This window comes from Oryctolagus cuniculus, chromosome 3 (assembly GCF_051225735.1).
Source record: "Oryctolagus cuniculus isolate XC-2025 breed Fujian yellow rabbit chromosome 3, ASM5122573v1, whole genome shotgun sequence".
Taxonomy (NCBI): domain Eukaryota; kingdom Metazoa; phylum Chordata; class Mammalia; order Lagomorpha; family Leporidae; genus Oryctolagus; species Oryctolagus cuniculus.
Window position 1 is genome coordinate 136,203,652 of NC_142869.1, and position 27,599 is coordinate 136,231,250.

Below are 27,599 nucleotides of genomic sequence, written 5' to 3' on the forward strand. Positions count from 1 at the left end.
TTACGGGCTCCGACTGTGATCCCGAAAACTACATCCGACTCCCTTCGGTAACGCCTAGTCCACGAAGGAGCAGAGCGACAATACCGGCAGGAGGTGGCCGCGGCAGCACCCGCCCAAAGCTGCCAGAGACAGCAGGAAGTCTCCAAGCCACCCTCGCCCATCCAGTCCCAACGTAATGAGGCGAATCCAACTCCGGGACTGGCGCTAGCCGCCCGAGCCCCATAACGCAGGGCCGAGCAGCAAGCCTGAGAAAGAAGGGGGAAAAAGCCAGCACGCTTCCCTCCCCACCAAGCCGGAGCCGCCCGCAGTGCCGACGCGGAGCTCAGCAGAACAAGAGGCTGCTGCCGGTACCGAGGATGTAGGTACCACACGGGAAGGGTAGGCCGGGGAGCAGCAGGGCCCCGCCGGGCCCGGGAAGGGGTCTGTGGGGTTTGTTTCCCACCGCCACCCTCCACTGCTAAGGGGCGAGAGGAATCCCTTTCGCCCGCCGGACGACCAGTCCCAGGCCGGCCAAGGGGGCATGAAACAGGGACCCCCACTGCCTCCGCCTCCTTACCAGTGTGATCCATGATTCGGCTCGCGGGGCACAGTGGGAGCGGAAGTCGGCCGCGCCGGAGTCGCAGCGAGCGCGTGCGCGCTGCCTTCCGGGCCCGCGGGGCGGAAGTGCGAGCAGGTAGCCCAGGCTCTGGCCTGCAGGGACTTCCTTCTCTCGCCTCCCTCTACCGCGCTCCGGTGAGGAGGCCGGGCATAGTACGGGGAGAGCTCCGCTGCCGAGGGTGCCAAGGCTTCCCCTCGCGTGTGCCTCTACAGGAAGTGGCCTTTAAGTGTGGAAACAGGACAGCGACGGGGCCGAGGCTCGGGGGCGGGGAGTGGGAACGGTAATAGGTGAAGGCGGAAGCTCGCGGCAGGTGAGGCGGCGGCCCGCCCCCCCGTGCAGCGAGGCCTTCTGGGGCTTGTAGTGCGCGGGGGACGTGGAGTCGGCCGGGCCCACCGCGCAGTCTCGGCCGTTGGGCCGGCCCCACCCCGGCGGGCGGAGTAACGGTTTGGAATCCCCCACCCCACCCCTCCCACTCCATGCCCCGGTTCCGCAGCGGCGGTGTCCCGCACCGGGTGTGGACCCAGTGTAAACAGTGGCGCTCCGCTGGGAGGTGTTCCTGGGCTTGGCTGAGCCGCGTGAAGCTCCCAGCCGGAGAGAAAGGCCGTGCTGATTGTCTGCACTGTGTGCTTCGTCGTGCGGAGCTACCCGAGAACCTATGCCGCACGCCCTGGGTATACTGCCCGCCCCGTCCCCGCCTCTTTAAGTTTGAAGCACACTCGGGATGCTGGACTACGGCTCGTTTTCCGGGGCAAACGCTTGTGGCACTAGGGAGCCCTGGAGCAGCTCCCCCGAGGGCCGGACGAAGGCGCCACCGCCTGGGCTAGGGACACCGGCCGCGCCGGGCACAGTGGCGCTCCAGGGGAGAGACAAACGCAGGGAGATGCAGAGCGCGCCCGGGCCTGGCCGGCAGGGAGAGATCAAAAGAGGAAAGGCTTCCAACGAGGAAGGGAGAGTTACCCCAACAGGCGGTACCTAGTTCCAGTTCCCGGTCCCAGGGGTTTGGGCTTGCTGCCTTCATCTTCCTCAGCCACAACCAGGCAGTGGCAAGGGGGCGATTCGCGGACCAGGCTCACCGGTGGCCGCCCCTGTCTCCAGCCCTTTGCTCTTGATGCACTCGGATGAGTAGAAAGGAGCACAATTAGTGGAAAACAGCAGCTTGGGAGTCGAGGGATTTGGGTTCTATTCTTGTGGTCCCCTGGTGACGACATCTTCACCTCGGGGTTGTTCACACTTTCCGTGCCAGCGTTAGGGGATCAATGAGCGTTAGGGGATCAATGGGCGACAATGGTGCTGACCGTCTGCAGAAGTGTTTACACGCTGTGCTGGCACGAAAGCGGGTAGCAATAGGTTGCAGCTGCGTGGTTGTACAGTTACATCTGCTAGCAGCACAGCGTGGTGTTTGGTGACTGGGACCTCTTGAAAAAGCCTTTCTGTCATCTGCAGCTTCGTAAGCAAATGTTCAGGTGTATCCACAAGTAAGGACGTTGAGGAATCAAGGGGTCCCTGCTTTTGTTAAAATGTCCTCTATTTCTGAGTTTTAAACATGCTTTCTCAGTCGCTGGGATTATTGGTTTGGAGATTGGGGAGGACCCAAGTCTTGCACCCACCTGTGCGTGCTGCTATAGGTGAGCATTTTTCACCAGAGAGGTGCTTTTATTTTTATTATTATTATTATTATTTTATCCCAATTCACCCAGCAATTAAAAGTCAGACTGATGCAAGAGCTGTGTAAATAATGAAGGGTCCCTGCCTCCAGACTGGCACTTAGAGAAATCCTTTAAAAGGCCCATATAATTATGGCGAGAGTGTGCAGGGGGAATGCAGTGCTGCGTACCGTCAGACAGTAATGAGCAGTGGGACTGAGAGGAGCCAGGTAGGCTTTATGGAGGGATTTAAGCTGAGCCTTGATAAACAGGAAATTTAGGCAAGAGGCGAGCAATGACAGGCATAGCAGAGGGAAGACGTGAGCATTGAGGCTTACATGAAGGGCAGTGATCAGCTTGTCTTGTACTGTCCACGCGTGTCTGGAAGGGCTAGAAAATGTGATTGCAGAGAATCTGTAAAGATTTCAGAGTAACAGTGAAGAAGTAGAATATTTAACAAAACCTGGCCTAGGATGTTCGTATAGACAACATACTCCAGTGAGATTTGTTCAGAAGAGCAAATCTTAAATTTGGAAGGGAAAAAGTAGTAAGTCCTGTTACACCTAAAAGCAGAAGCCAGGATAAGGAGCAAGAAGCCAGAGATATCCATCATGGCCAGAAGGCCAGCAAGTATGAAGGAACTGTTAATAATAATAAAAAAAAAAATGATAGTGTCCACTATGTTAACTCAGTTTGTTGAGCAGAAATAGATGGGAATGGCAGTGCAGTGTATTGGTTAGGTATATGTCTTAGCATATGTCGTGGCAGCCAGCTTTGGAAACGCCATCAAAACCTGATTAAGAGATTCTGGGAATAAGAAGAAAGTCAGAGTTACATTTTGTTTTTCTTTTTTTTTGTTCTTTTGCATTCATTTCTTTTAGATTGTATCCTTTGGGGCCTGGCACTATACGTACCCGTTCAGAAACGAGTCTTTGATCTAGAGATCCTGCACCTTCGCAGATTTTTTTTATTTTTATTTTTTATTTATTTTTTTTTTGCAGTGAGTATCATTTGAGCCAGATAGGCCTGCTCCTCCCTACAGCTTTTTCTGCAGAGGGAGAAAGCCACTTGTCTCCATCGTTTCTTCAGCTCACTCTTGCAAGAACACTTAGGGTATTGCCGTGGTTTGGATGTGGTTTGTCCCCCCTGGTTCCTGTGCTGGAGGCTTAGCAGCCATGTGCCGAGCTGGGAGGTGGTGTCTTTCAGAGGTGATTGGGATGCTGAGAGAGAAAGGCTTTTCTTGTGGGAATGTTTCTCGCTCTCCTAGGACTGAGTGGGGAACTGTGAGAGTAGGTTGTTGTCAAGTGCATTCAGCTTCTCTTGCTCACTCTCTCGCTGCTCCTCTTGCCCTTTGACACCTCTCTTATGTGCTCCCCACCCTGTGGTGCTGTCCACCCTGGGGCTCTCAGCCAGAAGCCAGGGTCAGTGCTATGCACTTGGACCTCCATGACTATGAGCTAAATAAACCTCTTTTCTTCATAAAGTACCTAGTGTTGGGTATTTTTTTAAGATCTATTTATTTAAGGGGTTGGCGCTGTGGCACAGCAGATAAAGCCACCACCTGCACTGCCAGCATCCCATAAAGGCACCAGTTAGAGATCTAGCTGCTCCTTTTCCAATTCAGCTCTCTGCTATGGCCTAGGAAAGCAGTAGAAGATAGCCCAAGTACTTGGGCCCCTACACCCACATGGGATACCTGGAAGAAACTCCTGGATCCTGGCTTCAGACCGGCCCAGCTCCAGCCATTGCAACCATTTGGGGGGTGACCCAGCAGATGGAGGATCTCTCTCTCTGCCCCTGCATCTGCCTCTCTGTAACTGCCTTCCAAATAAATAAATCTTTTTTGTTTATTTATTTGAAAGGCAGAGTTACAAAGAGAGGGAGATAGAGATCTTCCATCTGCTGGTTCACTCCCCAAATGGCCACAATAGCTGGGGCTGGGCCAGGTCAAAGTGAGAAGCCATGGGCTTCTTCCAGATCTCCCAGGTAGGTACAGGGGCCTAAGCACTTAGACTATCTTCCACTCCTTTCCCAAGCACATTAGCAGGGAGCTGGATTGGAAGTGCTGCAGCTGGAACTCGAACCAGTGCCCGTGTGGGATGCCGGCATTGCAGCTTAACCCACTGATCCTCAGTGCCAGCCCCACTGGATAGGTTTTAATGGCAGTACCAGGTGGACTAAGAGAGGTGTTAAACTGCCCTGTAGCTATACCGCTACACTATAAGCAAGTGGTCTGTGATACTGTAACGAGCAGTCGGTGATACTGTTTCCTAGAGCTGAGAGACCTTTTCTTCGAGAGCTCCCTGGCGGTAACCTCAGCTGCTGTCCTGTGCCAGTTGGAAGAGGCTCTCGGGCTTCCCTGGTGCCATGGTTTGACTGTGTGTGTCCTCCAAATCTCACATGTAGTATCTATAGTAACCCCTGGGTAGTGATACTGCAGCAGTTGCTCATCCCTTCTGCCCTGTGGGGATGCAGCAAGAGGGTGCTATGATGCCTTGATCTTGGATTTCTCAAGCTCCAAAACTGTTAGAAATAAATTTGTGCTGTTTATAAATTACCCAGTCTTAGCTATCTTCTTATGGCAGCACAAACAGACTCAAATACTTGGTATAACTGGTTTGTGAAAAGATGCTGTTACTGTTTAAATATATATTTCTCACTATCTGAAGTAGTCCAGTACATAAGCAGAAATTCATCCACCAAAACATACATGTGTCTTGAAACTATAATTACCCATACTATGTACAGTGCTCTCTGTTATAACTATTCGACCCTTAAAAAAAAAAAAAAAAAAAAAAAAACACTGTTGGTTGGGGCTGGCACTGTGCCATGGTGACTTAAGCCGTCCCTTGCAATGCTGGCAGACCATTATCAGCACCAGTTCAAGTCCCAGCTGCTCCATTTTGGATTCCGCTCCCTGCAGAAAAGCAGCAAAAGATGGCCTTTTGCTTGGGCCCATAACACCCATGTGGAGTTTCTGGCTCCTGTCTTTGGCCTGGCCTGGGAAATGAACCAGCTTATGAAAGATCTCTCTTTTTGTCTTTCTATCACTGCCTTTCAAATAGTCAATTTTTAAAAGATTTATTTATTTTAAAGACAGAGAGGCAGAGACAGAGAGAAAGGTCTTCCATCCGTTGGTTTACTCCCCAGATGGCCACAACAGCTGGAGGATCCGAAGCCAGGAGCCAGGAGCTTCTTCCAGGTCTCCCATGTGGGCACAGGGTCCCAAGGACTTGGGCCATCTTACACTGCTTTCCCAGGCCATAGCAGAGAGCTGGATTGGAAGAGGAGCATCCGAGACTAGAACCAGTGCCCATATGGGACGCTGGTGCTTCAGGCCAGGGCATTAACCCTGCACCACAGCACTGGCCCCATAAAGTCTATTTTTAAAAGACTAATGGTTATTACACATTAAGCTGATGTCAAAATGCACTAATACCGGCCGGCGCCGCGGCTCACTAGGCTAATCCTCCGCCTAGCGGCGCCGGCACACCGGGTTCTAGTCCCGAATGGGGCGCCGGATTCTGTCCCGGTTGCCCCTCTTCCAGGCCAGCTCTCTGCTGTGGCCAGGGAGTGCAGTGGAGGATGGCCCAGGTGCTTGGGCCCTGCACCCCATGGGAGACCAGAAGAAGCACCTGGCTCCTGGCTCCTGCCATCGGATCAGCGCGGTGCACCAGCCGCAGCGCACCAGCCGCGGCGGCCATTGGAGGGTGAACCAACGGCAAAGGAAGACCTTTCTCTCTGTCTCTCTCTCTCACTGTCCACTCTGCCTGTCAAAAAAAAAAAATGCACTAATACCTCTGATGCAGTTTTGAAGAGCTTATTACTATAATAGAAATATCTGAGAGGAAGGATATACCTTAGCACTGGGAAGGACTTATTCCTTGCACATCTGTGCCAATGGATGATGAGGAAAAAGGTAAGATATCCAAGGCCAAAGAATACCAGAAAACTCAAGGACAAGACTGCCTGGAATTTCTTTCCTGTAGTTGATAATAGTTACCTCCAGAACTGAGTTGAGTCTCCAAATTAGAAAAAAAAAAGAAAAAAGCGATTCCTTGATGGTAGATTAAAGATACACCTATCCCTCCAGTGAGGTTTGCGATTGTTGCTGTCACCTCATAACCACCTGCTCCATCAAGCTTTCTCATGCTCACTTTTGCAAAAGATAATTAAATGTAGTAGAGAGGGGCTGGCGCTGTGGCACAGTAGGTTAATCCTCCACCTGCGGCACTGGCATCCCATATGGGCACCAGTTCTAGCCCCAGCTGCTCCTCTTCCAATCCAGCTCCCTGCTATGGCCTGGGAAAGCTGCAGAAGATGGCCCAAGTGCTTGGGACCCTGCACCCACGTGGGAGGCCTGGAAGAAGCTCCTGGTTCCTGGCTTCGATTGGCTCAGCTCCGGCCATTGCAACCATATGGGGAGTGAACCAGTGGATGGAAGATCTTTCTCTATGTCTCTCCCTCTCACTGTAACTACCTCTCAAGTAAGTAAATAAAAAATGTAGAGAAAGAGCATGAGCTTTGGAATCAGGAAGAATGGGATTCAAATGTCAATTACCCCTGTGTGGTAACAACAATTAAGTTCAATTTTTGTGTCAGTGAAGCGGGGACAATGAGTAGCTGTCTTCAGAGTTGTCCTAAAGATGAGGGGAGGTGATGTCTGTAAGGGCTCTGCATTGCTTGCCAGCTAGCAGTCTTCCAATGACTGTTCCTTTCCTCTACTCCTTTTGGTAATTATACCCCTGCATAGCATCCAAGCACTGTACTTGGGAAAAAAAAAGATTTTTATTAATTGAGAGAGTTACAGACAGTGAGAGGTAGGAGACAGAAAGGTCTTCCATCTGCTGGTTCACTCCCCAAATGGCCACAATGGCCGGAGCTGAGCTGATCCAAAACCTGGAGCCAGGAGCATCTTCCAGGTCTCCCGTGTGGGTACAGGGGCCCAAGGACTTGGGCCATCTTCCACTGCTTTTGCAGGCCACAGCAGAGAGCTGGATCAGAAGAGGAGCAGCCAGGACTTGAATTGGTGCCCATATGGGATGCCGGGACCACAGGCAGAGGCTTAACCTACTGCGCCACAGCACTGACCCTGTACTTCTAAGACATTCTGCTTTGAAGACTTTCTACTTTGTATTGTAGCAACACTTGGACTGTGTTCACAGGCCTGGCTTTGGTCTTACCCAGCCCCAGCTGTTCATAGGCATTTGGGACTGAATCACTGACTGGGGGAGCTCTCTCAAATTTTTAAAAATTTTAAAAATATTATGACCAATGAAGATGTGGTTCAAGCGTACACACAAAAGGCAGTCAATTTCAAACTTGAAGGAACTCAAGCAACGGCAGAACATTCCTGAACATTTCTTGTGGGAAGAGGAAAAACAACTGTATACGTATGTTTCTTTACATATGTGCAACCATACAATCCAATCAGGAGAGAACATGTAAAACCAAAGAACTGAAAACCCAGGAAAATAATTTCTTCCACAGACGTTCTGTTTAGTACCTAATCTGTGCCACACGCTGCTCTAGGCACTTTGGATACACCTGTGAACAAAGTAAACAAGCCATTCTGCCTGCTTGGACCTTACCTTGTAGGGGAGCATGCTGGTGTTAACTATGTAACTTTCCCAACATAAAGCAACTCTGGAAATTACAGTGATAGAACTGAAGGTGAAGGTTACAAATCTGGACAAAAAATGAGTGTAATGTAACTGAAAAATTGCAGAGAGAAGGGATAGAGATTATGTTAAGTACTCATTTTCACAATGTATCTACCTTTACTATTTAAAATTGAAAGTAGGGGCTGGCATTCTGGCACATCGGATTAAGCTGTCAGCATTCCTTGTAAGCACGGGTGAGTCCCAGCTGCTCTCTTTCCAACCCAACTCCCTGGTAATACACCAGGGAAAGCAGCAGAGATACTTGGACCCCTGCCACCCATGTAGGAGACCCGGATGGAGTTCCTGGCTTCTGGCTTCAGCCTGGCCCCATCCTGGCCATTGTAACTGGGGAATAAGATCTATTTTACTGTATCTCCCTGTCACTCTGCCTTTCAAACAAAATCTTTTTAAAACAAAATTGAATAGTTGTTTAAAATGTTAAGAATAATGAATCCAACTTATCAGAGGTTTTCATTGTTTCTTTTCTTATCCTGAAAAGAGCTGTTTGCAAAGAATGCTTCTCACATGAAAAAGGTTCTCTACTTCATACCCTTTTGTTGTATCAATTGAAGTAGAATTAGAATTTGCACACTTTAATTAAAGAGCATCTATTATAGAGCAGTCAGAGTTGAACTAGAAACTGTTTTGAGGATTTTAGTGAGGGAGTTTAATAGAGGGAATTAGCTGCACTGGCAGTGGAAGAGCTAGACGTTAAACACGATAGTGAGATAACCCAGTGACTAGTAAGAGCTGGAAGCCTCCACAGCCCTTAGGTTGAAGGAACAAAGGGAGAAAGCAGTGTGGCCAGAACCACAGGAAGCCGAAAGGGAGCAGAGTTTCCAGTGAAGGATATAGGCCTGGCTTCTCTCCCCCTTACAGACTCCAGAATCCCAATGAGCCCCCATGAACTGACCCCAGTCAGAGGTCAGCTGCCCTCGGACCCAGAAGAAGTCAGCGTGCGAGGATCACATCTCTTGCAGGTACTGATAGAAGAGAGGCAGGGCAAGGAATGCGCACGTGTGGAGTAGCATCCTCCTGGGGAAGTTCTGCTACCTTCTCTTCCCCACGGAGGTGTGTGGGCAGAGGGCTGCGCATCCTCTTCGTGTGATGTCATCAGACTTAGGCCATTTGAGCTGCTCTAATAAAATACCGCAGTCTGGGTGGCTTGTACATAGCACATTTACTTCTCAGAATTCTGAGCACTGGGAAGTCCAAACTCAAGGCAGCAGCAGAGTGTGGCCTGTTTCGTGGTTTATAGATGGGACCTTCTGGTTGTATTCTTACATGCTGGGGCTGGGGAGAGCTTTCTGAGGCCTCTTTGGAGGGCCTCTCCCAACAGCCCTACCTCCTGATACCACACAGTGGGGATTAGATCGCAACAAAGGAGTTTGGAGGGGACCCAACCAGACCACAGTAAAAGTTATTTTCTGGGTAGAATGACTTGAGGTGGCTCTTTTTTTTCCCCCTTAAGGTGAATTTATTTACTTATTTTAAAGGCAAAGTGATAGAGAAGGGGAGAGACCATAGATCTTCCATCTGCTGGGTCACTTCCCCAAATGGTTGCAACAGCCACGGCTGGGCCAGGCTAAAACCAGGAACCTGGACCTCCATCCAGATCTCCCATGTGGGTGGCAGGGGCCCAAGCACTTGGGCCATCATCTGCTGCCCTCACAGGAGCACTGGCATGGATCTGAATAGGAGGCAGAGCATCTGGGACCAAACAGTTGTTCCAACATGGGATGCCAGTGTCACAAGCAGCTGCCCAGCTCACTGTGTCATAGTGTCAGCCCCTGATGGGGAGGAGAGAGTGGTTTTACAGTTTTGTTATCATTTTGCTCTGCATTATTGAGGTTTTTCTTAGATTTTTAGAAATTTTTACCCATCTATCTTAATGAGCTAAACCTTAAGTTTAAGGTGGTACAAAATGTAGGGAGAGTTCTAGGATTATGAACAAAGACTCTTTCAGTTACCATCATGTAAGTTAAGCCCAATATATTAACTTGTAGGACTGGTAAGCTTTCTAATTCCACTCAAGTTAAAAATGCAAGTTTTGGGGGGGCCACCGCCTGCAGTGCCGGTATCCCATATGGGCGCTGGTTCAAGTCCGGGCTGCTCCACTTCCGATCCAGCTCTCTGCTGTGGCCTGGGAAAGCAGTGAAGGATGGCCCAAGTCCTTGGGTCCCTGCATCTGCACGGGAGACCCAGAAGAAGCTCCTGGCTTCAGATAGGCAGCGCAGCTCCGGCGGTTGTGGCCAATTGGGGGGTGAACCAGTGGATGGAAGATCTCTCTCGCTCGCTCGCTCTCTCTCTCTCTCTACCTCTCCTTCTCTCTCTTGTAACTCTGCCTTTCAAGTAAATAAATAAATCTTTAAAAAATGCAAGTTAGATTTGAGGTCAAGTAATTATTCACTATACTTTTATAATAGCTTCCCTCCCCATTTCAATGTAAACCTCCTAAGAAAGAATATAGTATAAATGTCATTATCACACTTTAATGTTCAACAATTCAATGTTGTGGGGAGAAGAGGCTAGGCAAATTTTGAGATTAATATGACTGAAGAGATTTGAAAAGTAAATGCAATTTGAGCCAGTTAAGCCACCACCCGCAGCACCAGCATCCGATACAGCTGCTCCACTTGCAATCCAGCTCCCTGCTAATGGCCTGGGAAAGCAGTAGAAGATGGCCCAAGTCCTTTGACCCCTGCACATGCGTGGGAGACCTGGAAGAAGCTCCTGGCTCCTAGCTTCAGCCTGGCCCAGCCCTTGCTATTTTGACCATTTGGGGAGTGAACCAGCAGATGGAAGATCTCTGTCTTCCCTTCTGTCTATCTGTCTCCGTAATTCCACCTTTCAAATAAATAAAGTAAATTTTTAAAAAACTTTTGTCGCTCCCCCTCTTCGCGGAGGAACGACACAGGACCCTGCGCTGTTCTTTTGCCTGCTCGGCCCTCCCCGGGTTTGCTGCTGGTTCTTCCCGGGTTTGGCTACCGACACTTCCACCTCCGTGGAAGGGCGGTTCCCCCTGCCACTTTCCCCACTTCCGCGGGGGAGCGGCACACCGCCGGCCGGCTCTCTCGGGGGCTGCACAGGTGTTCCTTCAGATAGATGTTCCTGGTGCATGTTGTCTCTCTCCTCCTTTATAGTCCTCTTCCACCAATCCCAACTCGGCTGCCCACACGCCGAGTACGCTGCTCTCCTCCAATCAGGAGCAGGATCAGCTCCTGGAGGTCATCACTCAAGTTGGCAAGAGGCAGCTGCGTAGAAGCTGCTTTCTCCTCTCCCAGCGCCATATTGTGGGAGAGCAGATGCATAGAATAAGTCTTAATTCCAGTAACTTAGTCTAGTCCGAGTTGCTCCCCACAACTTTCACTAGATTTGTAACAAAAATAAATGCAAACAAAAGAAAGGATATCTGGTATTATAGATTGGATGCTTTTGTTCCCCAAAAAACTCATGTTGAACCCCTAACCTCCAATGTTTGTGGTGTCTGGCAATAGGGCATTTGAGAGGTAATTAGGATTAGATGAGGGCATGAGGTACAATTAGTCCTTTATTTTTTTTCTAAAAAACAACAACAACGGAGCACACTCTGGAGTGCCCTCTCTTTCTCTCACTCCTTTCCCTCCTCCCTTTCTCACCCTCCCACCCCCAAACACACACACACACACACACACACACACACACACACACGCGTGCGCGTGCACAGAGGAAAACCACGTGAGCTGACAACCAGAGAGCACCCATCACAAGCCGAGAAGGGAAGTCTCGCCAGAATCCAGCTGAGCTGGTCCAGGTGTCCAGGCTTCAGGGCTGCAAGAGAAGGGATTGCCATTGCTCCCAGCACCCCGGCTGCAGCGTTTTGTTGCGGTAGCCCGAACTCAGTAACACAGACGCTGGACCTGAGAACTGAGGCGCCCGTTGGAGCAAACACCTAACTGTGTGGAAGCAGCTGTGTGAGTGGGTGAGGAGGAGAAGCGGGGAGAGCTTCGAAGTGCACGATGGGAGTAGGAAGGTGACGGGGAATTCTAGCGAGGCCTCACAGGGAGGTGAGGCGCACATTCACAGGGGGAAGGCAGCCCTTGCGACGCCGTGGAAAAGAGCCTGAGTGCAGAATTTCCCCGTGTTTGTAGGAGGTAGAACCGTGAAGCTGAGAGGGGACCGTCAGCTGAGATTTCAAAGCAAAAATATTGAAGGGGTGGCTTGGTTCTTCCTGACTGCTCAGAGTAAGATACGGACCCGGAGGGAGTCATGGGAAACAGAATTGTTCAACAACAACAGCAATCACCACCTGGAACTTGAAGGTGTGGAAAGTTCTCAGCCTATCAGTGTTGCACAAAATGACAAAGCTTGTCCTGAAGAGTATAGCAAGGGCGTGGCTGAACAGCCACTTATACAAAGGTCATGAGTGAGATTCATGGACTTGAACATTTCAACAGCAATCAGGAATGGCGATGGGATTAGACCATCAGAGACACTGCCAATCTGAGCTATAGGGAAGAAAGGTGGGGATCCAGGAGCCAGCACTGTGGTGCAGTGTGTTAAGCCTCCGCCTGCAGTGCCAGCATCCCAGATGGGTGCTGGTTCAGGTCCCGGCTGCTCCACTTCCGATCCCGCTCCCTGCTAATGTGCCTGGGAAAGCAGCAGAAGACGGCCCGAATCACCCACAGGGGAGACCAGGATAGAGTTTCAGCCATCTGGCTTTGGCCTGCCCCATTCACAGCTGTTGCGGCCATTTGGGGACTGAACCAGTAGATGGAGGATTCCTCTCTCTCTAACATTGCCCTCCCCCCCCCTTTAAAAAAATGTATATTTTCATCTCATTGAAAGGCACAGTGATAGAGAAATATTTTTAAAGACTTGTTTATTAATTTTCAAAGGCAGAGTTACAGAGAGAGACAAACCTTCTGTCCACTGGTTCATTCCCCAATCAGAATTTCAGTTCAGTACATCTTTCAATAAAAAGAAAGAAAGGTGGGGCAGAGTGAAAGAACAGTCAACCTCCTCGTGTTTTATAGGACAGACCCATAGGGCTGTTCGGCTGTGGAATTTGCTCTGTCCTTTGAGAGAAGGGAAGAAGGACCCCAGAGGCAGCTCAGAGACCAGCAGGCCTGCCACTCCCACCACAGGCCCAGGGTCTGAGAGCAGGACCTCCTGAGAGCCAAATGACCCAGGCCACACCAGCAGCAGTGGGAATGACAGTGCCACCTCAGTGAGTTTGGGGGACAGAGTAACCAGCCAGAGAGAATGATTCTCGAGCCGGAAGATCAAATGCAGCCGTCACCTTTTCGCCCCTTCCTACTTTGCTCTTTCTCCCTTTTGGAACGGGAATGTCTGTTGTCTCACTGCTTCCCCCCTTGATTTGGGAAGCACATCTCAGGCCCACAACAGTTGAGAGGACTGTTGCCTCTGGATAAATCATTCACCTTGTCCCATCCATAATGAATAGTTTGGATTTTGGAACTCAGAGTTGAAAATGGAATAGGTTTTGTGACCTTTTGAGATTGTTGGGATGTAATGAATGTATTTTGCCTGTAATAGGGACATGAATTGGGAGTGTGGGGGCCAGAGGAAGAATATTCTGGACTTGAAAGTTTGGGTCCTTTCCCCCCAAAACTCATGTGAGGAGCCCTAATCCTCACTGTTTATGCTGTTTGGAAGAGTCTTGGGGAAGTAATGAGGGTCAGATGAGGTCAAGAGGGTGGGACCAGGGCCAGTGCTGTGGCATAGTGGGTTAAGCTACCACCTGCAGTGCCAGCATCCCAGATCACAGCTCTCTGCTGTGGCCTGGGAAAGCAGTAGAAGATGGCCCAAGTCCTTGGGACCCTACCCACGTGGGAGACCTGGAAGAAGCTCCTGGCTCCTGGCTTTGGATCAGCACAGCTCTGGCTGTTACAACCATTTGGGGAGTGAAACAGCGGATAGAAGACCTCTCTCTCTCTCTGCCTCTGCCTCTGCCTCTCTGTTACTCTGCCTTTCAAATAAAATAAATCTTAAAAAAAAAAAAAAAAAAAAAGGCCAGGACCCTCAGGACCAAGTGGCAGGATTAGCACCTTGATAAGAAGCTTGTGTGTGCATGTGCTGGGAGTGCACTGTGAGAGAGCAGCTGTCTTCAGACCGATAAGAGGACCCTTGCCAGCCCTCACCCATGCCAGCAGCCTACCCTCAGAACTATGAGCCAATACATTTGTGTTGTTGGAGCCACCCAGTCTATAGCACCTCAAGACAGCAGCCTAAGCTGACCGATCCATCTGGGAATGGGCTAATTTTCCTGAGTTACACAGAAAATCCTTGACAACACCGTGAAGATAACCATAGGTGTTCTTGACAGAGAAAAGATAGGCACTCAAGGGCAATGGGCTTCTCAGGTAGAGGCTGGAGAACCTCGCACTCATCTTCAGCCAGGAACAAACTCTTCAGCTCACCAGAAGAGAGGCTGAGCTGTCTCCTTGGCTGTGGGTGGCGGACAGCCTCAGTCTTCACCCTGCTTGAACTGCTCCATTGATTGTTACTCTTTGCTTGTCTCCTGCACTAAGAGATGACAACACGGATAACCTAGACCACCTTCCCCTTTGCCTTAGCTATTCAATGTCCAGCGGGAGCTGTATCTTAGCCCCTTTGTAATGCCCCTAGGAACAACCAAGCTGCCTCCTTAAAACCTGTTAGTGCATCTGTCTTCTTCAGCTGTCTCCAGGGTGCTAAGTCACACCATCAACATCCACTCACCTCTCAATGAATGAACACTTTGAACTGGTTTCTTATTTACAGAAGTGGCTCCGTGTTTTTTTAGCACAGTAGCCAGGGTTTTGATCTTTGGAAGTTTACCCATCATTTACCTCCTGAGTGGCCTCTGACAACTCACTTAACCTTCTGTCTCGGTTTCTAATATCTATAAAATGTGGATCGATCAACATGGGAAGTGAGATACTCAGCAGACTCATAGAATGGCAGATGTCCTAAATAGCACTCTGGCCTCAGAATCAGCCCTCAAGGCATTCGGATCTGGCTGAAAAGCCCATGAGAGTATTTCAGGCATGGAAAGCCAAGACACTCTGGCAAAAGATCTCTGCGAGTGAGCTCCCAGTGGAAAGAACAGGTCTTCAAAGAAGGAGGTACCTTTCTCTGAAGGGAGGAGAGAACCTCCACTTTGACTATGACCTTGTCTAAACAAGATAAGAATCGGAGAACTCAGAGGGCTTCCATAGCCTTGGAAACTCATGACTGGAGCATAGGGAGACTACTGATGCCATAGACAGGAGTGTCAATTGGTAAAGTCAACAACAGGAGTCACTGTGCACTTACTCCTCATGTAGGATCTCTGTCCTTAATGTGCTGCGCATTGAGATTTAATGCTATAACGAGTACTCAAACAATATATTTCACTTTGTGTTTCTATGGGGGTGCAAACTGTTGAAATCTTTACTTAATGTATACTAAACTGATCCTCTGTAAAAAAAAAAAAAAAGAAAAGAAAAGAAATTATCAACTCCCAACTTGACTCTCACTGGGATTAAACATGACAATAGGTCTGATCTGATTTCATCATCATTTAAAAAAAATCACCTATTATTTTTCACTTTATGTTTCTGTGTGGGAGCAAACTGTTGAAATCCTTACTTAATGTATACTAAGCTGATCTTCTGTATATTAAGATCATCGAAAATGAATCTTGATGTGAATGGAAGGGGAGAGGGAATGGGAAAGGGGAGGGTAGTGGGTGGGAGGGACGGTATGTGGGGGAAGCCATTGTAATCCATAAATCGTACTTTGGAAATTTATATTCATTAAATAAAAGTTAAAAAAAAAAAGAAGCCATGTCTTTGGTTGGTCAAACCAGAAAAAAAAAAATAAATAAATAAAACGTGGATCGATGTCCCCCATTGTACTGCTGTTTTGAAGATTCAATTAACTGATGAATTTAAATAAATTATTATCATACCTAACATAATGCCTTAACAAATAGTAAGCCTTAATGAATATTAGCCATCTTCATTGCCTTTGCCAGATTAAAAAAAAAAAAAAAAAGTCCTAGCCCCAAGCCTGTTTAGGAGCTGATGTCCACTAGGTGGCAGCAGCCACAGGTAAATAAAATCTCCCACATATATCAAATTTCATCAGAAGCTTGGAAGTCACCAAGCAATGGGCATAAAACTGTAAGAGTGATACTACAGTGAATGTGTGAACAGAATTATCATGGCCCCAAAATAAAGCATTTGGTTCATTAAGATTACCTTAAGCATGCATTCTGAGTCGGAGGTGGGATGCAGAGAAGCCTCCCTGCTCTGTGTCCAGATGGTACAGTGTGATATTGAACTTGAGGTTGCAGGTGCATAGCTAGGTGGTGGGGCTGGGCTAGCGAGTGATGCTTTGGCTTTGCAGAGCTCTGCTTCTTCCACTTGGGTGTGGCACCATGTGGTTGAGAGAAGGGGTCTTGCTGACAGCCAGAGATTTTGTGCCTCACACGCTTGGGAGAATATTTGGGGCAGCAGGGAAGGGGACAGACAGCTGACACTGGAACATCAACTTGGTTCGAAGAATAGGATAATTCAAATAAGGCTTTTGGAAGGCTTTTCCATGTGATAAATATCAGCAATGCTTTTGCAGTTACGTATGTGTTTTTTTCTTTCTTTCTTTCTTTCTTTCTTTCTTTCTTTCTTTCTTTCTTTCTTTCTTTCTTTCTTTCTTTCTTCTTTTTTTTTTTTTTTGAAAGATTCATTTTGGGTCCCTGCACCCATGTGGGAGACCAGGAGGAAGCTTCTGGCTCTTGGCTTCAGATCAGCTCAGCTCCAGCCATTGCAGCCTTTGCGGAGTGAACAAGCAAAAGAAAGATTCATTCTCTCTCTCTCTCTTTCATCTCTCTGCCTTTCAAATAAATTATTTTGAAACAATTTTTGAAATATGAAAGCACTGCATTGGAATACTCATTAATGGAGAAAATTGGGTAAAAGCCTGGAGTTCCTACAACTTCATAGGATGCAATGTTTTGTCGTGTGGGTCTCACAGGGCAATCCAAGGGCTGGAGCTGTGGTACAGAGGGTTGAGTCCCCTCTTGTGATGTCAGCATCCCCTGTGACCACAGGTTCGAGTCCTGGCCGCTCTACTTCCAACCTACCAATACACCTAGGAAAGTCACTGGGCCCCTGCCACCCATGGAGGAGACCCCAATGGAATTCTCCTGGCTTTGGCCTGGCCCAACTCTGACCATTGCAGCCATTTGGGGAGTGAACCAGCGGATGGAAGATTTCACTTTCTCTCTGCGTCTCCCCTCTCCCTGAAACTCTGCCTTCAAATAGATAAACTTTTTTTAGGGCAATCCCAGGAAACCGGCCCTGGTAATGTGCTAAACCAGCTGATGGTCTAAGGGCTGCCAATGGGAACAAAACTGGGAGAAGTTGGCAGGAAATCGATAAAAAGTGAAGAGAAGAAACTAATGTGGAAGAGAATTCAGTCCACTAAGTTGAAAAGAGCCGTTTGGGAAAGCAATCTGGGCAGAGCTTCTACGTCAAAAGAACATGGCAATGATGTAGAAAGAACACGGTGGGGCCACTGCCAGCAGTGCCGGCATTCCATGTGGATGTCAGTTCGAGTCCTGGCTGCTCCACTTCAGATCTAGCTCTCTGCTACAGCCTGGGAAGGTGGTAGAAGATGGCCCAAGTCCTTGGGCCCCTGAACCCATGTGGGAGACCAGAAGAGGCTCCAGGCTCCTGGCTTCAGATCGGCTCTGCTTCCCAACTGCCACCACAATCCATCCTCAGCTCCTTTGCATCACAGAAAAAGGAGAGCTCCTGTCCATTGCCTGCTAACTCCCCTCCTCTTTTTTGTCCACACATCCACACATCAGTTAGCTATTCCTTTTCTTGTATCCTCAATTCTTATTTCACCATCGGCTCTCTCCTCTAGGCGTAGAGAATGACGTTTTAACCTTGTGAAACAAAGCTCTCCTTCAGTTTGCATCTTGTGGTTCCTGGCTGTGCTGTTCGTTGTTGTTGTTGTTGTTGTTTTTTTTTTTTTTGACAGGGAGAGTGGACAATGAGAGAGAGAGAGAGAGAGAAAGGTCTTCCTTTTGCCATTGGTTCACCCTCCAATGGCCGTCGCGGCCGGCGCACTGCGGCCGGCGCACCGTGCTGATCCGATGGCAGGAGCCAGGTACTTCTCCTGGTCTCCCATGGGGTGCATCCTCCACTGCACTCCCGGGCCACAGCAGAGGGCTGGCCTGGAAGAGGGGCAACCGGGACAGAATCCAGCGCCCCAACTGGGACTAGAACCTGGTGTGCCGGCGCCACAAGGCGGAGGATTAGCCTAGTGAGCCGCGGCGCCGGCCTGCTGTTCGTTCTTGACAGCCAAGCTTCTCAAAGAGCAGTCTCCCAGACTCTAACTTCCTCTCTTCTCTTTCTAGTTCTTCCTCAACTCTGTGCATGCAGTGTGGCCACCTTGCTAGTACCCAGCTCAAACGCCCCCACCAAGGTTGCCAATGAACTCCTTCATGTCAAGATATCGTGGGGCAGGGGAACACACTTGGCGCCATGGTGAAGACACCACTTGATATGCCTGCATCCTGGAAGGAGGTTCTGGGTTCAAGCCCCAGCTCTGCCCCAGAACCCAGCTTCCTGCTTCCCCTGGGAGACAGCGGGTAATGATTCAAGGTTTCAGGTCCCTGCCACCCATGTGGGAGACCCAGATTGATTTCCCGGCTCCTGGCTTTGGCCTGGCCCAGCCTGGCTGTTGCAGGCATTTGGAGAGTGAACAGACAGATGGAAGAGCTTTTTCTTGACCTCCCCACCCCTGCACCCCTTTCAAATGAATGAAAAAAATTTTAAAGCATTTTTTTTATCACTGAATCGTTTGCAGGCCAAGTCTACTGAAGCTGCCTGCAACATTTACAACCAGTCACTTCCTAGGTAAGCCTTTATCCCTTTATTCCACTATTAATTTACTCGGTAATTATGGAGCACCCGTGTGCTATGTGTTTGTCATTGTTCCAAGCCTTCGCGTGTATAGACAGATGAGGTGCTGCCCCCAAGGACGTAGCCAGGGTGATGGATGGTGTTTGGCTCCACCCTTCGACTACTCTCTTGGTGCCACAACTTGAATTTCAGACTGCTGATTCACATACTCTGCTTATCATAGTGTTGACAATTCTATCAACCTGTGATCCTAAAATACTGCTGAGAGGAAATGACCACTCTCGATGCCCCCCAACTAAGCTTTCCTTACTTAAATCCTCTTAGAGTTGGCTTTCCAGTGGGCTGAAGCAAACAGGATACATGGAAACAGTTAAACTACTCCAGAGAATCGCAAATGCTATGAGGGAAACAGAGCAGGACAGCGTGCTAGGAAGCACCTATGTTGGGCTGGCTCAGCGGTTAAGATGGTCTTGTCCCATCGGGGAGTTTCTGAGCTCAACTCCTGGCTCCAGAACCTGACTCCAGCTTCCTTTATGTGCACCTGGGAGGCAGCAGGTGCTAGCTCAGGGAGTTGGGTCCCTGTCACCCGCATGGTGCACCCGGATTGAGTTCCTGGCTTCTGGCTCCACCATCCCTTTGCTGTCACACACGTGATTGTGGGCATTTGAAGAGTGAGCCAGCAAGTGGAAGCTCTTTTTGTCTCTCTCTGCCTCTCAAGTTAATGAATTAATGTTAAAAAGGTAATTAAAAAGAAAAAAAAAACACACATGGTGAGGATGGAGAACTGGTTTATATAGTATGCTCAAAGTATACCTCGTTGGTAAGATGATACCTTTTTTAAAAAAATATTTATTATTTATTTGAAAGGCAGAGATACAGAGAAGAGAGAGAGATCTTCCATCCACTGGTTCACTCTCCAAATGGCTGCAACAGCTAGGGCTGAAGCCAGAAGTCAGGAGCTTCTTCCACGTCTCCCATGTAGGGGCAGCAGCCCAAACACTTGGGCTTTCCTAGGTGCATCAGCAGGGAGCTGGATTGGAAGTGGAGCAGCCGGGACTTGAACCGGCACCCATATAGAATACCAGCACTGCAGGCAGAGGCTTAACTTTCTTCGCCACAGCACCAGCCCCTGGGAAGATGATACTTAACCTGAGACCTGAAAGATGAGAAGATCTATAGTAAAACCTGGGACCAGGGGAGTCAGGCAGAGGCCAGAGTCACTACAAAGACACAGAAGAACACAGGCTGTTGGAGGAACTGCAAAGATGGTCGGATGCCCAAAGCTCTGTGATACACTGGTGTTTGGCAGGAAGAGGGAAGAAGAAGGCCTTGGGTTCCAAGATTGGTGTCGCCAGGGCATGTTGAAGTGGAGGAGATAGGGTTCAGTAGAGAAAGAGGCACTGAGAGGCAGGGTGGAGTGCAGTGCACACATGGAGGGGTTTGCACTGGTCAGAGCAGAAACACACGGACATTTTCAATCTCCTTTCCTTCAGTTTTAATCATGCCATTCTTGGCACAGTGCGTTAAAGCCCCAACCTGCAGTGCTCACATTCCACAGGGGCACCTGTTTGAGTTCTGGCTGCTCCGCTTCCAATCCAGCTCCCTGCTAATGCTCCTGGGAAAGCAGTAGAAGATGGCCCAAGTCCTTGGGCCCCTGCACCCACATGGGAGACCCCAAAGAAGCTCCTGGCTCCTGGCTTCGGATGGGCCCAGCTCTGGCTGCTGCAGCCATTTGGATGAACGAGTAGTTGGAAGATATCTTTATCTCTCCTTTTCTGGTACTCTTTCATATAAATACATCTTTCTAAAAATAAAAATAAATTAAAATTTAAAAAATAGCATTGCTCTTCATCCTGACGGCCCTCCTCAGTCTCCTCTCCAGGCCTCCCTTCTGCTTTGCCTCTACAGCTCTTTTCTAGTTATGCCCAGAACATTCTCCTTTGGCAGTCCTGTCCCTAACCACACCGGCTAAGCCACTCTTGGGCTTCATACTCTGCTATCCAGCTGTATCCATGGCTGCTGCTGCTTCTTTTTTAAAGACACACACAGAGAGAGAGAGAGAGAGAGAGAGAGAGAGAGAGAGAATCTTGCAGCCACTGATTCACTCCCCCAAACAGCCACAACAGCCAGAGATGGGCCAGGCCAAAGTCAGGAGCCTGGAACCCAATCCAGGTCTTCCACGTGGGTGCAGCAGCCCACACACTTGGGCCATCTTCTTTTGCCTTCCCAGGTGCATTAGCAGGGAGCTAGATCAGAAGTGGAGCAGCCAGGACTCAAACCAAATGCTGGCACTGCAGGTGGCAGCTTAACCCGCTGTGCCACCATGCTGGCCTCAGGTACTGTTTGTAACCTGCCAGAATTATGTTTCCAGCCCAGATCTGTCCTCTGACCTTCTGATTTATTGCTTCTTGGACACCTTCACTTGTGAAGCCAACTTGAATTCAACATGTACAAAACTGAGATTCTTGCCCACGCTCCCCAAAGCACAACTCTGCCCAGCAGGGGTGCTCACTGAGGGCCCAACTCCCACCTCTCTGATAACCTCCACCCTGTTCTTGGACAGACACTTGGAGTTTTTCACTCTTAGGTAAGGTGCTCACCAGTGAGTCTCCTTCTCCTTTACCCCCGGACGTTTGCAAGGACTGTATTTGTCCATCTGCTTTACTTTGGCCACTGGATCATGAGTAGAAGTTGCCTGTTGCCTCCGGGTAGAAACAGTTCAAGCAGGTGCGCTATTTCTCTTTGCCATGTGACCCTCTTGTCTTCTCTAGGGAGGTTATCTTTTGTTGAGATGTGGCTGGCCAAGATCAAAGGAACCAGGAATGCTGAGCCTTCAAGTGGAGGTAAAATTGCCCCTGCAGCCAACTGGGGGGGGGGGGGGGGAGGAAGAGACATCTCCATCTTATCAGGTGCTGTTTTTTCTATTTTCTCTGATTCTGAGGTGTGTGCTTTGTTTGTATTTTACCTTACTGCACTAGGATGATGCCCGGACTGATACAAACACTAGGACACTATGCCAGTGCATATTTAAGACAAAGGTCTGGGGCCGGCGCTGTGGCGCAGCGGGTTAAAGCCCTGGCCTGCAGTGCCAGCATCCGATATGGGCGCCAGTTTGAGACCTGGCTGCTTCACTTCTAATCCAGCTCTCTGCTGTGGCCTGGGATAGCAGCAGAAGATGGCCCAAGTCCTTGGGCCCCTGCTCCTGTGTGGGAAACCCGAAAGAAGCTCCTGGCTTCTGGCTTCAGATCATTGCATCTCCGGCTGTTGCAGCCAACTGGGGAGTGAACCAGTGGATGGAAGACCTCTCTCTCTGCCTCTCCTTCTCTCTCTGTGTAACTCTGACTTTCAAGTAAATAAATAAATCTTAAAAAAAAAAAAAAAAAAGACATAGGTCTTTCAGCTTCTACTTTGAACTAGGTGGCCAGCCACAAGCCTCCCTAGGCTGCAATTCAAGCTGAGACAGAAGGCCTGAGGCAGGAAAGGGTGCAGTGGGGAGGGGTGCGGTCTAGGAACCGAGGAATGGGCGGGGCTGGGGTGGGGAGTTGAGGGGGTAGGAGGGGGATGGGGGAGCGTGTCTCTCAAAGGAAACACAAAAAGAATGATCTTTCCTTTATTAACTTCTCCTGCACCACGGGAAGGCATTATCTCTATGCTAAGACTTGGTGCTTGAGACCATGTTACCCACGTCTGGACGTAATTATACTCCACGTTAGCATGAACTCCCCAGAGAGGGTACCCAGTCCTCTTGCCCTGTTGCTTTCTTTTTCTTTCTTTCTTTCTTTTTTTTTTTTTTTTTATTAGAAAGGCAGAATTACAGAGAGGCAGAGGCAGAGAGAGAGAGAGAGAGAGAGAGGTCTTCCATCCACTGGTTCACTCCCCAAATGACCACTATGGCCAGAGCTGAGCCAATCCGAAGCCAGGAGCTTCTTTTGGGTCTCCCATGCAGGTGCAGGGGCCCAAGGATTTGGGCCATCTTCCACTGCTTTCCCAGGCCACAGCAGAGAGCTGGCTCGCGCCAGCCCTGCCCTGTCACTCTTTATCCTGCCCTCCAGTGCCACCTGCAAATCCTCTGCCACAAGTCCTCATTCTTTCCACTGGTTTACTTCCCAAATGGCCACAATGGCCAGGGCTGAGCCAGGCTGGAGTCAGGAGGCAGGAGCTCCTTCCAGGTCTCTCACACGGGTGCAGGGCCCCAAGCACTTGGGCCATCTTCCACTGCTTGCTTGCTTGCTTGCTTTTTTTTAAAGATTTATTTATTTATTTGAAAGGCAGTTGCAGAGAGTGGAGGAAAGAGAGAGAGAGAAAGAGATCTTCCATCCACAGTTTCACTCCCCAGATGGCTGCAACAGTCAGGGCTCAGCCAGGCCAAAGCCAGGAGCCAGGAGCCAGGAGCATCTTCCAGATGTCCCATATGGGTACAGGGACAGAAGCACATGGGCCAGGCCAAAGCCAGGAGCAGCTGGGTCTTGAACCGGTGCCCATATGGGATGCTAGTGTCTCAGGCAGAGACTTAACCTGCTACGCCAGAATGCCAACCTCCCTTCCACTGCTTTTCCTAGGTACTAGCAGGGAACTGGATCAAAAGTGGAGCATCCAGGACATGAACTGGGGACCTCATGGGATGCCAGCGTTTTGAGAGGCAGCTTTACTGGCTACACTACAGCGCCAGCCCCATCTCATTATGTATTTACTGGGCCTATTTTCTTCTGTCTCGATTCCCCTCCCCAATGAAACTCTTGAGTTCCATGAGAGAGCACTGGTGTGTGCTTTGTCTACCCCACACCGGGAACCCAGCTCCTAGCTCTGTGCTGTTAGCCGTCACAAAACACACCGAACGCCGGAGTAAGGGAAAAGGTTTATTGGGGAACACCCAACAGACCGGAGGGGTGGGGTGGTGAAGGAAAAAGAGAGAGAGAGAGAGAGAGAGAGAGATAAGAGAGAGAGAGAGACAGAGGAGAGGAGCTAGTGAGGAGAAAAAATAGAGCAGAGAAGAGAGACAAGAGCAGAGAGGAGAGCCAAGAGAGAAGAACCAAGAGAGAGGAACCAAGAGAGCAGGTGTTCAGGAACAGGCCCTTTTAAAAGTTTGCCCGAGGGCGGGCAGGGAAGTAGGAGCAGGGAATCCCACCAGGTTGGGGGTGGAGCTTGGCACAGGTAGTTTTGGCCATGTGGCCACCTGGCTTTCAGCAATGGCGGGGTGGGGGTGGGGTGGGGGGATAGGGGGGTCGGGGGGTAGTGCTAGAGCTTGGGATGTAAATCAGGTTGTAGATCGCACCATAGATGAAACTGGGCCAGTTTCCTAACATGTGCCTCTTACAAAATGGGTGCAGAGTAAACATTTGAGGAATGAGAGGAACTGATGTTAAGGCTAGTGCCCTGGGGTAGGGGTGGGTGGGAGGAAGCCATGGAAACTAAAGCAACAAAGCAGCTTCCACTTTTCCAAGCAGAAAAATTGGACCTCGGGGATGCGTCTGCTCTCAGGTGTGGCTTCCTGACTTACACTGTAGGGCTGGCTGTGTCTCTGGTTAGGTCAACCACCGAACATGGGGACAAGGGGCCCAGGAAAAAGAGGAGGAGAGTGTCCCTCCCAAAGGCCTGAGCCCTTGCATTCTGTGGGAGGAGGTGGCAGCAAGCACAGAGCTCCTGAGCTTGTATTTTGTCCCAGATCCTTAAAACCTGGTTTAATTAAAAACAAAAAGAAATGCTAAGCAAAGGGCCAGCACTGTGGCACAGCAGGTTAGGCCTGCAGTGCTGGCATCCAGTTCAAGTCCCGGCTGCTGCACGCATGATCCAGCTCCCTGCTAAAGTGCCTGGGAAAGCAGCACAGGATGACCAAAGTCCTGGGGCCCCTGCACCCACGTGGGAGACCAGGAAGAAGCTCCTGGCTCCTGGCTTTGGTCTGGCCCAGCCTTGGCCATTGCCGCCATTTGGGGAGTGAACCAGCAGATGGAAGACCTCTCTCTCTCTCTCTCCCCCTCTTTCTCTGTAATGGTGTCTTTCAAATAAATAAAATAAATCCTTTTTAAAAATGTTAAGTAATCACTTCTTTGTCTTAGGAAACAAATGAGTAAGTAATATGGGAAAAAGACTGGGATTGCCACATTGGAATAGTCACATGTATAGAAGGAGACACCAACTTGACAATCTCAATTCAGTCTCTACTTCTGCCCTATATGCCTTAAAAGGGTGCATATGTATAATTTGTAATTATATAATTTACATAATTATATACTTTATTTATTATTTTAGTTTATTATTGATTTATTTATTATTTATCATAATTTATATAATTATAAATTATATAATTTATATAATTATAAATAATAGAATACTAAAATTATGTTAAAAGGGTATGGAAATCAAAATTGCATCCATGAAACAAGTCTTTTGGTTTGAAATCACATAAGTTAATACGTCTGCTTTCATCTCTTTTCTCCCTGAAAACTGAAAAACAAAAGCCTCATTTACTTCTACTTTAATTTCACCTTCTGAGTATATCTCTAGGCACCCAGATCAGCTGGTTGGATTAGCCAGGTAACGTAACCCAGCCATTCCGCCTTTATCTCTCCCCAGATCAGAGGATAAAATCCAAGCTCCTTAAAGCAGTAGACAAGGCCCTTTTTATCTGGCCCCAGTCCACCTTCCAGCCCCATTTCTCACCGCTTCCTTCCCTGACCCACTGGACTGGGAGCTTACTATGGAAAGTTCATGGGCTCACAAGTGGGTTCTAAGGGGCCAGGCTTCTCCTGCTCACCCGGGTTCTTCTGGGCCAGGGTGTAGAAGGATGTCCAGGCCTCCCTCTTCACTACCAGCGAGGCAGAAATGAGCCAAAGGATCCTGCCATGCTTTCACTACAAATGGATGAGCTAGAACTGGAAAGGGTGGGCTTGACCACTTGGACAACATGCAGAGATAAGGGGTGGAGGGACGTTTATGGGCTAAGTCATTCCTGGGATGCCTACATCCCATATTGGAGAGCCTGGTTCAAATCCCAGCTGCTTTGCTTCCAATCCAGCTTCCTGCTCAGGTAGCCTCTTGGGAATCAGCAGATGATGGCTCAAGCACTTGGGTCCCTCCTTTGCTACATGGGAGACCCAGACTGAGTTCCTGGCTCGTGGCTTCAGCCTGACCCAGCCCTGGCTGTTAGAGGCCTTTGGGGAGTGAACCAGTAGGTGGGAGATGGCTCTCTCTTGCTTGCTCTCTCTTTCCCTTTCAAATCAAATGAAAATAAATAAAAGGGGTTTTGTGGTTTTTGTTTTGTTTTGTTTTGTTTTTGTTTTTCAGAAACCCAAACCCACAGCAACTAGAGCCTTCCTCAAGTGTTGGGCAGTGTCATCTAGTCCACATGTGCCTTGATGAGAGCCATCCTCAACCTCCCTGCTGGAGAAAGATACTCCAACTTGCGGTACTGTGGGTGATCTTGTACCTGCCCGGGGGGTCTGCCTGCCCTGCCCATGCAGGAGGTTAGCCTGACTGCTGGCAGGAGGCAGGAGCCACAGGCACATTTCCCCCACGCCTGCCTTCTGTTGAAGAGCCAATAAGGTAGACTGCTCCCTGGTATGGCCCAGGCCCATTAGGCCCATCAGGAAGGCTACTGTAGCCTGTGTGACCTTCAAGCTGATTGGAGAAGCATAGCGGTGCCAGTATTGGCTCTATTGAATGGAATTTGTGTTGCCCTGAGCTAGCTACGCCCCCTCTGCCTGCCCTTTAAAAGGTGCGTTTGCTCGTTATTAAAGTGGACATGTTCACTGGAACTTGTCTCCGGTGCTTCTTGTCGCCCCATCCATGCCGACAGTGCACGGGCCTTGCAGGTGGAGGCCACACGGTACCATTATTTGTTCAAAGACTTGTAACATCCTTTCACATCGAAAGGGTGGCTTTTGGGGCTGGTGTCATGGCCTAGCAGGTTAAGCTACTGCTTGCAATGCCAGCATCTCATATGGGCACCAGTTCAAAACCCAGCTGCTCCACTTCCCATCCAGCTCCCTGCTGATGCACCTGGGAAAGCAGTGGAGAATGACTCAAGTACTCGGGTCCCTGTATCCACATCAGAGACCCAGAAAAAGCTCCAGGCTCCTGGTTTCAGCCTAGCACAGCCCTAGCCATTGCAGTCATCTGAGGAGTGAACCAGGGGATGAAAGATCTCTCTGTCTTTCCCTCTCTCTGTATAACTCTGCCTTTCAAATAAATAAAAATAAATCTTAAAAAAGAGTGACTTTTAGATGCTTCTATGTAGCCTAGAATTGTTTCTTAACTAGGACAGTGGTGGGTAAACATGAATTTGACAAGGAGTGAGTGTATTTTCATTGGAGGCTCACTGGAAGTCATTGCAAGAAAATTTTACTGAAGAGAACTTACACTGGCCATAGGCAGTGTGGCATCACAGGACATGCAGAATATCCTTGTCCTGTCCTAAGTCTGGGGATGGCATGATGTACAGAAATGGATCTGTTTGGGTGTATTTTTTTAAAGATTTATTTATTTGAATGCAGAGTTACAGAGCGAGAGCGAGAGCAAGAGAGAGAGAGAGAAATACTTTCCATCTGCTCCCCAAAATGGCTGCAACAGCCAGGGCTAGACCAGGCCAAAACCAGGACCCTGGAACTCCATCCAGGCTCCCATGTGGATGGCAGAGGCCCAGGTACTTGGGTCATCTTCCCCTGCTCTCCCAGGCACACTAGCAGGCAGCTGGATGGGAAGTGGAGCAGCTGGGACTTGAACCAGTGCTCCTAAGGGATGCCTGGGTTGCAGCAGGCAGGTGAACTCACGGTGCCACAAAGCCAGCCCTTTGGAGTGC

General features: G+C 49.3%; 1 protein-coding gene and 1 long non-coding RNA gene across 11 annotated transcripts in view; one reads left to right on the forward strand and one right to left on the reverse strand.

Moving 5' to 3' along the window:
* Positions 1–1,054, reverse strand: part of CBLL1 (Cbl proto-oncogene like 1) — a 48,854-nt gene extending 47,800 nt beyond the window's left edge. For all 9 annotated transcript variants that reach the window (XM_089328434.1, XM_089328433.1, XM_089328432.1 and 6 more), the window contains exon 1: positions 557–1,054. In XM_089328434.1, coding sequence (XP_089184560.1) covers positions 557–569 — 13 coding nt within the window. In that variant the 5' untranslated portion in view covers positions 570–1,054. The remainder of the gene's footprint in view (positions 1–556) is intronic.
* Positions 1–26,556, forward strand: LOC149127526 (uncharacterized). Of its 2 annotated transcripts, XR_016230933.1 has the most exons (5): positions 1–358; positions 18,298–18,531; positions 18,750–18,799; positions 21,577–21,648; positions 26,087–26,556. It is a non-coding gene; the product is annotated as an uncharacterized LOC149127526 (long non-coding RNA). The 2 variants fall into 2 exon arrangements; XR_016230934.1 differs by lacking the exon at positions 18,298–18,531.
* Positions 26,557–27,599: the final 1,043 nt, after the last annotated feature.